We start from the raw sequence: 12676 nt of genomic DNA, 5'->3' as shown, positions 1-12676 counted from the left end.
CACCTACTGCCATTGCTGTGAAGACTTCTGCCGAAAAGGTTAGTAGCGACGCCATGACTCTCTTTGTGAAGAAATTTGGCAAATTCATAAAGAAGAGAAATCCTAACTCAAGCTCTTCAAATAATAACAATAATGATAAGAGTAACTATAAGGCTAACTTAAAATGTTTTAACTATGATGAACTAGGACACTTCAAGGTAGAATGTAGGAAGTCAAGGCGAGATGAGAAGAAGAAAGTTGACAAGAAGAACTAGAAAGAGCTGAAGGCTCTCATGGCTGCTGATAGCAAAGCCAAGTGGGCTCAAAGTGACTCAAATGATTTATCATCCAGCGACATCGATGATGAAGACGTTACTTGCTTCATGGCAGAAGAAGAATCTGAGGTATTTGACTTCTCCTCTGAAGAGTTCACAAGCGATGAATTAACTACTACACTTAATGACATGGTCATTGAGTACAAGAAGTTGTTAGACTCTTGTAATAAAATGAGATTGAAATATGAAATTGATAACTCTTCTTTATTTCAAACTTCTAAACCAAATTTTTTTGAATACAAAGTGGTTGAGCTCTCATCTGAGAATGATAAGCTCAAGGAAAAGGTTCAAACACTATTTTCTTAAAACCAACGTTTGACTTATGTGGTAAGTTCTTGGACGAGGTCTGGAGATGCAGTCAGACAACAAATAAGTACGCTGAGGTCTTCCGGATGCAAATCTGGTTTAAGATTTGACAATTCTAGCCCAGACCAGTCGTCAAAGAAGTTAAACACGGAGAAATACAAGATTAAGACTATAAGCTTTGTCAAAGGTAGTTTAACTGATAAAGGGACTGATCCAAGTTATGAGGACTTAACATTAAAGGATGAGATTATTTATGTACAACCAATTAAAAATGGGCTGAAGCCCAGGAAGGGAGCATCCAACAAGTTTGGAAAACCAAAACCTAACAGGAAGTCAAGGAGTTTTAGATAAAAACCATCCTCTAAAGTTAACGGATCAGCTGCTAGAAGGAAGATGTCTACTAAGCCGAAATCATACGCACTAATCACAACACAACATGAGAAATCTATCAAGATAACTCAAATATGGAATCCCCAAAGGACTGATTGATAGAGGATCCAAGTGAATGTGGGTACCAAAAAGATGTAAATATGTATTTTTATAGGCACAACAGATTAGTTTCTTGGAGGAATCCGTCTGGTATCTGGATCGTGGGTGTTCTAGACACATGACCGAAGATAAACGATTACTAACCAAATTGACGAAATGCTCATGGCCTAAGATCACATTTGGTGACAACAACAAGGGTAAGACCATGGGTAAGGGTAAGACCATCCTTGGTAACTTCACCATTATCGACATGCTACTTGTTGAAAACCTATGTTATAAGCTGATTAGTATAAGCCAATTATGTGATAATAGATTTATTGTTGATTTTCAAACACATGCATGTCTGGTTAAGGATCAACATGGTAACACCTTGCCGACCGGAAGTAGAGTAGAAATTTCTTAAAAGATGAACTAGAAAAAATAAGATATTTAACCCCGTATGTATGATAAACAAAAATGATCAAAACTGGCTATGGTATAAGAGATTAAATCATTTTAATTTTAAAACCATTAAAAACATTTGTTTACATGATTTAGTTTTTGGTTTACCTAATTTGAAGTGTTCAAAGGACAAGGTTTTTCATGCTTTCCAGTTGGGCAAACAGGTCAGATCAACATTCAAGAGTGAGGGGAAATATTAATCCAATCGATGCCTAAAACTATTACACATGGACCTGTTTGGTCCAATTCCATTAAAAAGCTTGGGAGGAATGAGATTCATGATGGTCATAATTGATGTTTTTTCAAGATTTACTTGGGTTATATTTTTACAATCTAAGGATCAGACGACTGAGAATTTAATTAAGATCCTTAGAAAACTTCAAAACGAAAAAAAAAACTTTAAGCATCATCAAGATTAGAAGTGACCGGGAAACTGAGTTCACCAACTAACGCCTAACTTCTTACATTGAGGAGTTTTGTATTAGGCACGAGTTGTCTAGTGCTAGAACTCCACAACAAAATGGTGTTGCTGAAAAGAGAGTCAAAACACTGAAGGAAGTATCGAGATCTATGTTAGCCGACTTAGGTGTTTCTCAGAAACTATGAGAAGACGCCATAAACACAGCTTTCTATATACAAAACCGGTCAATGATTAATAATCGCTTTTGCAAGACACCTTATGAACTCTTTTATGGAAGCATTCCAAAAGTTTCATATTTTCAAATTTTCGGGTGTAAGTGTTTTATTCACAACAATGGGAAAAATTATTTGACTACTTTTTATGTTAAAGCAGATGTTGGAATCATGCTAGGATATTTCTCAGTCAGTAAAGTTTATAGAGTGTTTAACAATCGAACACTAACTGTTGAATAATTTTATCATGTTGTTTGTAATGAATCTGTTGAAAATAATTCTGACGAATTCATTAGAATTGCTAACATATTAGAAGTGACAAGTCTTGAATATGATAGTGATGACAAAGCTTCGGCCAACAGGACACTTTCGTCTGATGAGATGGCTATTCCGGTTGATAGTCAACCAGACGTCCAAAATACAAATCAGCAGATAGTTGACAGTTTGGACGTCGCGAGGCCGTCTGACCAGACGTCTGATCCTTTAGGACCAAACTTCAAATAGAACAGAAATCATCCACCTGAATTAATAAATTATAATCCTAATGCTTCTTTTAGGACCAAATGCCAATTACTAGACGAAATGGCAAACTCCGCCTTTATTTCTCAAATTGAGTCAAAGAAGATTAATGAAGCACTCCTTGATTCAGATTGGATCAATGCAATTCAAGATAAGTTGAATCAATTTGAAATAAATAAAGTGTGGCATCTGACTTCAAGACCGATTGATCATCAATTATTGAAACCAGATGGGTTTCTCAAAATAAGCTTAGTGAAGATAGCTTGGTTGTGAGAAACAAAGCCCAATTAGTTGATCAAGGCTATAAACAGGAGAAGGGAATTGAATTTGAGGAGTCATTCGCCCTTATTTCTAGACTTGAAGCAATCAGAATCTTCTTAGGTTATGTATCTTTTAAGAATTTTAAAGTTTATCAAATGGATGTGAAAAGTGCATTTTTGAATTGAATTTTAAATGAGGATGTATATGTCAAACAACCGCCTAGATTTTAAGATCACTCACTACGAAATCCCATTTTTTAAACTTGACAGAGCATTATATGGTCTTAAACAATTTCGTAGAGCTTGGTATGAAACTTTAACTAAGTTTTTATTTGATCATGATTTCGTAATTGGCACAGTAGACAAAACTTTGTTTAGATTTGTTAAATATTTTAATATTTTTCTTGTTCAAGTCTATATTGATGATATCATATTAGGGTCAACTAACCCCAAACTATGTGAGAAATTCTCTAAGTTGATATAGGACAAATTCGAGATGAGTATGATGGGAGAATTGAATTTCTTCCTCGGTCTTCAAGTTCGTCAACTTGAAGATGACACTTTCATCAACCAAGAGAAGTACCCTAGGGAGCTGCTAAAGAAGTTTGACATGGAGAACTGCTCAGCTGCAGCTACTCCAATGAGCTAATCCAGCAAGCTTGACAAGGATGAAGATGGCCAGAGTGTCAATATCACTACTTATAGAGGGATCACTGGTTCTCTACTCTATCTAACTACTAGTCGACCAGACATTCAGTTTGTTGTCGGTATCCGTGGAAGATTTCAGGCTAACCCTAAACAATCTCATTATGTCGTTGCTAAGCGTATTTTGAAATATTTAAGGGAACTAAAAATGTGGGACTGTGGTATCTAAAGGATTCCAGTTTCAATTTAACTAGCTATTCTGATGCAGACTATGCAGACTGCAAGATTGATCGGAAGAGCACTAGTGGGACGTGCCAATTCCTTGACGATCATCTTATTTCCTACTCTTAGCTTTTGTGGGTTCAACAATAGCTGAGGGACTACGGAATTGAGGCGGACGAGTCACCTATTTTCTGCGACAACACCAGTGCCATAACAATTACATAAAACCCGGTGTTGCACTCTTAGATGAAGCATATTGACATTCGACACCATTTCATTCGGGAGCATGTCAGTCAGAAATATATTCGTCTAGAATATGTCTCAATGGATCATCAAGTGGCAGACGTGTTCACGAAGTATCTCTTAGAGACTAAGTTTTCTTACTTTAGAAATGTTTTGGGTCTTGTAGACCTAAATGAATTTATTTTTTATTAATGATGCACAAATTGAGGGGGACATTTGTTGATTAAAGTGGTTGGAGAAACATATGTAGATGGAGGTTTCAGTCGGACTGATTAGATTAGTCGTCTAAAGAAAACAATGTACTTAGACAAATTATGTTTAAGCAACTTGCATATAAGCTTGGTTAGACGTCTAATTGTGAAGACATACGTTTGAAGCGTCTGTAGACGTGCGTAGTTAGACGTCGTCCGAACATACGTCTACCCAATTTAGAGGTAAAGGATAACTACGTTTGTCCTTAGACATCTCATCTTCAGACGAGTGGGACACTGTCCAAAGTTTTATGAGCTGTTCATATACTTTCCTACCCATAAATTGAACACTAATGCCTCGAATAACTTGAAGATACATGTCTTTCAATGTTACAAATATGACAAATATATCTGACGGTTTATTTTTTTCTGCTTTTAAATTAATGATGGATTTTATGATGATTCTTAAATTACGTCTTCTATTTTAAATGATGATTTTATTGGGAACATGTTTTTTTAAAAATTAAATGATAGTTTACTTTTAATAATAACTTTTGTAGCTAGGTGTCAGTCATACTCTATAAGAGTAACTAATACACCCTAAGTGATTCATCATCTTCTTTGTGAGTATGAATACTTTTTTTCTCTATCTATAGAAATCTCTTAAGATTACGAGCTGTCTGCAACCATAAGTCCTTTATCTCATTCAAAATCTGAAGCTAAGAAATGACATCTTTTGCTCTAAAAACTTTGCAAAAAAACTTCGAGTCTGTTTCTTCTTCAGAAATGGTTGAAATGTTTGAATCTATTGAAATTTCCGGCCTGAAGAAGTTCCTCGGGGGATTTGTCATAATTCACGAACTCGAGGTTTATGAATTCTTTGAGTTTGTAAGGATAATAGGAGATAGAGTTATCCCGACAACAATAAAAGGAGATGAAGTATCCTTCGTTGAAGAAACTTTCGCTCTATTTTTTGAGCTTCCTTCGGAGGGGCTGTTAGAGTTCCCCACCTCTTTAGATGATATCCTATGTGAGACAAAATTTGTCTTCTCAGATACCTCCTTCCCTGTCAAAACTCACGGAAAGAAATCTTTCCTAAAACCCGAGTTTTCCATACTCAACGACATCATTTCTAAATCCCTTTTGGTTAAGGTAGCCAAAAAAGTCTATTCCTAAAAGATCTTTGAAATGATGGTGGCTATAACTAGGGGAATAGCCATCAACTGTTAAAAAATCCTCTTCGATAACTTGGTAAAGTTGATCTCTTCTCCAAGGAATCCAACTAGGTATGCTGCTCATCTCAGCATGCTACTCGCTTATCTCCGAGTTAATGTTGGACGTGGAGTCCTCATTAAGTCTTCAAAAGTTTTGGACAATCAAAGTGTTTATAACTATTTCTTTAGAGTAGGAAGGGCAAAGGTCAAGAGAAGAAATCTAAGGTTTTAAAGGGCTCTAAGAGCATATTAGGACTATGTTCTTCCCGATGATGTCAAAAAAGGGGAAAGAATCGGCCTGAAATCAAGGGGAATATCAAGAAAAAGGGCTTTAATATAGGGAAGAGGAGGATAAGAGTGTCCCATTTTGAGAAATTTTGCTTTTTCTTTGTTAATGGGAAACTTTGATTAAATATGAAATCTAATTTGACTGGATTTTTGCTAATTTTCCTAATCTTCTAACTAAGTTTTAACCTCATTAGAAAATAAGTTTATTTAAATAAATATTGTTCTAATTATGAGCTCACATTAGTTTGATGATGTGAGGTGTAATTAAAATAAAACTTAGTTATGCACAAGCAAAACTGAAGAGCTTAATTTAATGTTGCAAACGAACAAAACATAGTTAGGTTATTCGTCTTGTGTAGGTACAGATCTAAAGAAGATGGTCTAGTTAGACGCTGTCTAAGTCATTTAGACGTGGTTTAAATGAAAGCGCAGTTAGACGTGGTCTAACTCCTTTAGACGTAGTCTAAAGGGAAGCGCAGTTAGACATGGTCTAAAGGGATGCGCAGTTAGACGCGGTCTAAAGGGAAGCGCAGTTAAACGCGGTCTAACTCCTTTAGACGTGGTCTAAATGGAAGCGCAGTTAGACGCGGTCTAACTCCTTTAGACGTGGTCTAAAGGAAAGCGCAGTTAGATGCGGTCTAACTCCTTTAGACGTGGTCTACAGGAAAGCGCAGTCAGACGCGGTCAAACTCCTTTAGACGTGGTCTAAAGGTAAGCACAATTAGACGTCGTCTAAAGGAAAGCGCAGTTAGACTCCGTCTAACTCCTTTAGACGCGGTCAAAAGGGAAGCGTAGTTAGACGCGGTCTAAAGAAGAACGTCTGATGCACTACTTTAGCAGTCGTCTAAAAGAAGCATTCGTCTAACTACGTTCTCAACTCATCTGCAATTATCGTTTTCAATAGTCTAACAAGCTAGATGATCCCAACAAATGAAAGACTGCCACATACGCGTTTATCACTTAAAATTCCCACGTTGTATCTCTCTAGTACAAGACAGTATCAGAGGATATTTAGCGCACTACTTGTCTGGTACGACCACGATCCCAATGCTCAAAGTCTACTGTAATCCCGTACTAATAGATGTCGTGAACAAAAGGAGAACACGTGTCCATAAAGAATATTCGACCGTTGGTGTACTTCAAAAATAAATTGCTACTCAAGAACAACAGGCGAACCACTTGAAGAAATCCTTTGCTCACATATATGTTCTTGCCATCTGATTGTCCAATTTCTCTCTAAAGCTCAAGAGAAAATGACTTATTGTTTAGTTGTGATCATACTGTAATTCATATACTCTTTTCTATGTGAAATCTTAGTGTTGTAGTTGAATAGAAATTGTTCTGTTCAATAGAGAGTTAGATAAAAGTTCAGAAGTAGGCACTTGTTAAGCCTTGTGGTTTTTGACTGATTTTGTGTAGTGTGTTCTATACCAAGCAAAGTCTTTTAGTGGATATCCTTCTGGTTGTGGAAGAAAGGGTGACGTAGGAGTTTTATCTCTGAACATCCATAAAACTCTATGTGTTCTTTACTTCTTGTCATTACATTCATTCATCTGAAGCTTTAAATCCAACAAACTGTTCCACACTTAAACTTGTTCAAGAGTTTGTAAAGATTTGTGAAGAATAGAAATATGTTTTTAACTTCTAACAGAATTAAAACCGAATTGAAGTCATAAGCTGTTCACAATAGTCAGATCCAGTCTCTATTGTTAACACCGATCCTAACATAATCTTAAAGCGTAAAAAAAATTATACAATCTATTAAATTATAAGTATAAGTTTATAGTCGTAAAACTTTAACTAGTTTAAAATTAAAATAAAGATAGAATTCTTATGCTTCTTTATTTTAATGATGTACGAAGTTCACTTAATATCAATTATTTGATACATTAGGTTATATTAATAATATTAATACTAATTTTCTTTTATAATCAATTTTTTTTTTATCATTTTACATAACTAAATTATATATATATATATATATATATATATATATATATATATATATATATATATATATATATATATATAATTAAAAGTTATATTTTTTGCAACTTTTTAGTCTGAAGCTGTTTTTATACACAACATTTCCTTTACTTCTAATTACAACATAAACTAAGTAAATAGGATATATTGTAAATATTTATTAAACAAAAGAAACATTAACATAAAATTGGATTTATTTTTAAGATTGTAGTATATATATTTTCCTTACAAAATGTATTTTCTATTTTTTCACCATTTCTATTAAAATCACAATTTCGTTGAATACTAAATAAATTATATTTGTTTGGTTACTTTTTTTTATCTATCTATTTTTATTATTTTTATTTGTTTTTTGGCATTTTTAAAAAGTATTAAATGATATTAATTATAACAAAAGAAACATTAACATAAATTTTGATTTATTTGTAAGATTATAGTATATATATTTTCCTTACAAAATATATTTTCTATTTTTTCACCATTTCTATTAAAATCACAATTTAGTTGAATACTAAATAAATTATATTTGTTTGGTTACTTTTTTTCTCTATCTATTTTAATTATTTTTATTTGTTTTGGAAATTTTAAAAAGTATTAAATGATATTAATTATAACTAAAGAAACATTAACATAAATTTTGATTTATTTTTAAGATTGTAGTATATATATTTTCCATACAGAATGTATTTTATATTTTTTCACCATTTCTATTAAAATCACATTTTTGTTGAATACTAAATAAATTATATTTGTTTGGTTACTTTTTTTTATCTATCTATTTTAATTATTTTTATTTGTTTTTGGCAATTTTAAAAAAGTATTAAATGATATTAATTATAACAAAAGAAACATTAACATAAATTTGGATTTATTTGTAAAATTGTAGTATATATATTTTCTTACAAATGTATTTTCTATTTTCACCATTTCTATTAAAATCACAATTTCGTTGAATACTAAAGAAATTATATTTGTTGGTTACTTTTTTTATCTATCTATTTTAATTATTTTTATTTGTTTTGGAAATTTTAAAAAGTATTAAATGATATTAATTATAACAAAATAAACATTAACATAAATTTTGATTTATTTGTAAGATTGTAGTATATATATTTTCCATACAAAATGTATTTTATATTTTTTCACCATTTCTATTAAAATAACAATTTCGTTGATTACTAAATAAATTATATTTGTTTTGTTACTATTTTATCTATCTATTTTAATTATTTTTATTTGTTTTGGATATTTTATAAAGTATTAAATGATATTAATTATAACAAAATATAACTTTTGAAAATATTCCATAAATATTAAACAATTATAGTATATAAAAATTTTCATAATCTTGATTCATATATAACTGAAAATGCTTACCAAATCTCAATATTTACCATCATTATAGATTACAAATTCATATTAGATTACAAAATAATGACATGTTTTAACATATTTAATTTAATTTACAAACACAATATAACATTCAAACTTTTCTGATCAGTTGTAATTGAAAACCCCCACATCTTCCTCAAACATTCATAGAAGATGTCATGTTTTTGGCTTAAATGGAGCTTCATTACACTCTTTGCAGTGACACTTGTCTCAAGTAAACCAACTGTTTATAGAACGATTTATGTTGATAAATTAGGTCGGGGTAATTTCTCAACCATCCAATCAGCAATCGATTCCATCCCAAAAAATAATATTCGTTGGATTTGTATTTCAGTAATGGCCGGTGATTACAAGTATTACTCTTAATCACTTTCAATTTGTTTTTATATAAGCATGATTAATATTTTTTCCACTAAGAACCCTTTATTTAAAAAAGTAATTATTATTGGGTTTCATAAAATGCTAATGTTAATGTAGGGAACAAGTTACAATTCCAGTAAGAAAACCATTTATATATCTCAAAGGGGACGCAAAGAAAAGGACAAGTATAATTGGGGGTGGCCCTGGCTCAGCTTTCACAAACTCAACTTTCATCTCTTTAGCAGATAATATTGTAGTGAAACATATTACTTTTATGGTATTGATTATTTCTTATATAACTACATTTTGAATGAAATCTAGCTTGAATAGGTTAAATTATATTTTGATTGTGCATAACATATTGTGTCCTACATTTTTGTGTGTAGAACTCATACAATTACCCACCAAAAAATGATTCCGCAATGACAATTGCTGTTGCAGCTGTAATTACGGGTGATAAATCATCATTCTACCATTGTTCCTTCTTAGGACTGCAAGATACTTTAAGTGATGCCCACGGAAGACATTATTTCAAGTCGTGCAACATTGTAGGAGTCCTCGATTTCATCTATGGTGCCGGTCAATCCATTTATGAGGTAATTGATTGTGTTCCTTAACAATTTGTCTTTTGGGGATTTTAAAGAATTTATTAAATACTTATGTGTAGACTATATATAATACTTTTTACTCTTAGACTCTTAGTAAATTGAATTAGATTCATATCTTGGAAAGTTGGTTTGAAGACATATATATAGTGCTTCTCTCATTGGATATGAAGTGATTTCTACATATATTTAATTTTAATAAAAATATTAGATTTGGTAGATGTGCGAAATTTGTTATAAAAAGAAAAGGAATGATAATGAATATCTTAAAATGGGTCCTTGAATTAGTTGCTCATTATATTAGTATTGGCCCAAGAAAGTGATTCAAATTTTTAAATATTTTGAGGTATTTTTAATGATAGGGATGTACCATATCAGTGATCAATGGAGGAAGAGACAAAAGACTAGCAGGATTTATTACAGCTCAAGGACGAGAGAGACCAAATGACCCAAATGGGTTTGTTTTCAAGGAATGCAAGATTGTGGGACCAAGACTAGCCCATTTGGGAAGAGCTTGGAGAGAGTATGCAAGAGTCATTTACTTCAACTCCTCTTTTGAAGCCTCTATTGTTCCTCAAGGATGGGATGCTTGGACTGCCACTGGTCATGAGTAAGATCATATATATAATCTTTTATTTAAGTTTGATGACAATTAAGCTATTTTCTATACATTTCTATACATTTCTCGATGAATTCGTTCATTTAATTGGCACTCTTTAATTAAATAAATAAAATAGGGAAAGAACAACTTTCGTTGAAGAAAAATGCTATGGAAGGGGAGCGAACACTTCGGGGCGAGTCAAATGGGAGAAAAAGCTTAGCCCAACCGAGTTGAAGTATTTCACAAGCATTTCTTACATTGACAAAGAAGGTTGGATCAATAAGCAACCTAACTATTAATTCGGTTTAAAAAACTGTTTAATGCAGATGATTCATTCTTTTTCTTGTTATAATTTCAAATAATATAATAATATTGATATTATCATAATATTATAATAATATTATAATATTGTGATAATATATTTTTTCTATTTATGATTGCAAAATTACTTTTTCTTATTCTATGTACAATATAATTTGTGGTTCTTAACTAAAATGAATGAATTTATCTTAAGTCTGAGATTAAGTTCACCATAAATTTTTGTTTAATAAGTTCATTTTTGCAATTTAATTAACTATTTGATTATCTAATTCTAAAAAAAAACATATCTGAAATTCCTCAGTACCAATATGATTCTATAATTACCCTTAAGTGTGAAATTGCTCAATACCAATATGGTTTAAAAAATTGTTCATTTTTAATTAGAAACATACTATATATTCAAATTATAAATAAGTTGTTTTAACTAAAAACATAGTATTCAAATAAGCAATATAGATGGATTTTAATCTCGTCCATATATTTGAAATTCATACAAGATGATTAACTAACTAATCTATATATATATATAATGGTGTTTAAATTTTAAAGTGTCCGGATTGTCGAGTCGAGAGCTGTGGTTAATTTCGATATATATATATATGTGAGAGTAATTGGAAACTTAGGTCGGATTGTGGGTTCTCGCCCATAAATTTTAAACGGTTATAAAGAAAATTAAAAATGCAATTTATAAGTTTCGAACTTACAACCTAACAAAAAAAGTACAACTTTTTAACAAACTAGGCTAATAACACTTTATATGTTAAATTTAATACCAAATTAGATGAATGCGGAAAATTTTAACAATATAAGTTCAATAACTAACTAATATATATATATATATATATATATATAATAATGCTTAATTTTTAAAGTGTACGATTGTTACGATATGAAATTCGACCCGTGTGGCACTAGGCTAGATCGACACAGATTCTAGATAGTAAGCCCTTTTACACAATGCAAGAAGAAATTAGAGAGAGAAAGAATTTGAGAATAAGAATTGTATATTGAATACTTGGTAATTACAATGTAAGACCTCTAAGGTATTTATAGGACTTCTAACGTACTATATTAAGAATTGCCTTCTAATTACAATATAATTACAATAATTTAGGACATCCCTTCCATAACTAGAATATCCTTTCCTAAATTAGATATCTCTTCCTTAATTAGAATATATCTTCCTTATTTAGAATATCCCTTCTTAAGTTATAATACATATTCCTTAAATAAAATATCCCTCCTTAACTAGGATATTCCTTGGGTTGAGCCTACTTAGGCGATTAGGCCTCCCCTTGGGCTAGAAAAATAGGCGCACTATGAGGCCAAGACTGTAATGAGCTTGGACATCCCCTTAGATGGATCGTGATAATAATAGGCTGTGACATTCTCCCCCACCTAAGTCGTGGACGTCCTCAGCTTGACCTTGGATCGGTACTCTTCAATCTTTTACTTGAATTGACACAAGAGATCCTCTCTTTCCCGGCAATTCTCGACATAGGATAGACCTTTCCCCCACGCCGCTCAATTTTTAACGGTCCCTCGTATTTGCGCACAAGCCACTTGAGCAAAGATTGTAGAGACTTACATTGATGCATGATTAATTTCCCTATTCCTCGGTCCCCTTCCTTAAACTCGACTACACG

At 32.0% G+C, this 12676-nt stretch overlaps 1 protein-coding gene across 1 annotated transcript; it reads left to right on the top strand.

Moving 5' to 3' along the window:
• The first annotated feature begins 272 nt into the window (after positions 1-272).
• On the top strand, positions 273-11008 carry LOC124942693 (probable pectinesterase 29). Its single transcript, XM_047483242.1, has 6 exons — positions 273-477; positions 9343-9496; positions 9621-9780; positions 9890-10099; positions 10471-10718; positions 10846-11008. Exons 1-6 carry the CDS (start codon positions 273-275, stop codon positions 11006-11008), a joined length of 1140 nt encoding a protein of 379 aa, XP_047339198.1.
• Positions 11009-12676: the final 1668 nt, after the last annotated feature.

The sequence above is a fragment of the Impatiens glandulifera genome, chromosome 1, assembly GCF_907164915.1.
Source record: "Impatiens glandulifera chromosome 1, dImpGla2.1, whole genome shotgun sequence".
Classification (NCBI taxonomy): Eukaryota; Viridiplantae; Streptophyta; class Magnoliopsida; order Ericales; family Balsaminaceae; genus Impatiens; species Impatiens glandulifera.
Note: the sequence above shows the minus strand (reverse complement) of the source record. Positions and strands in the feature narration are given on the sequence as shown.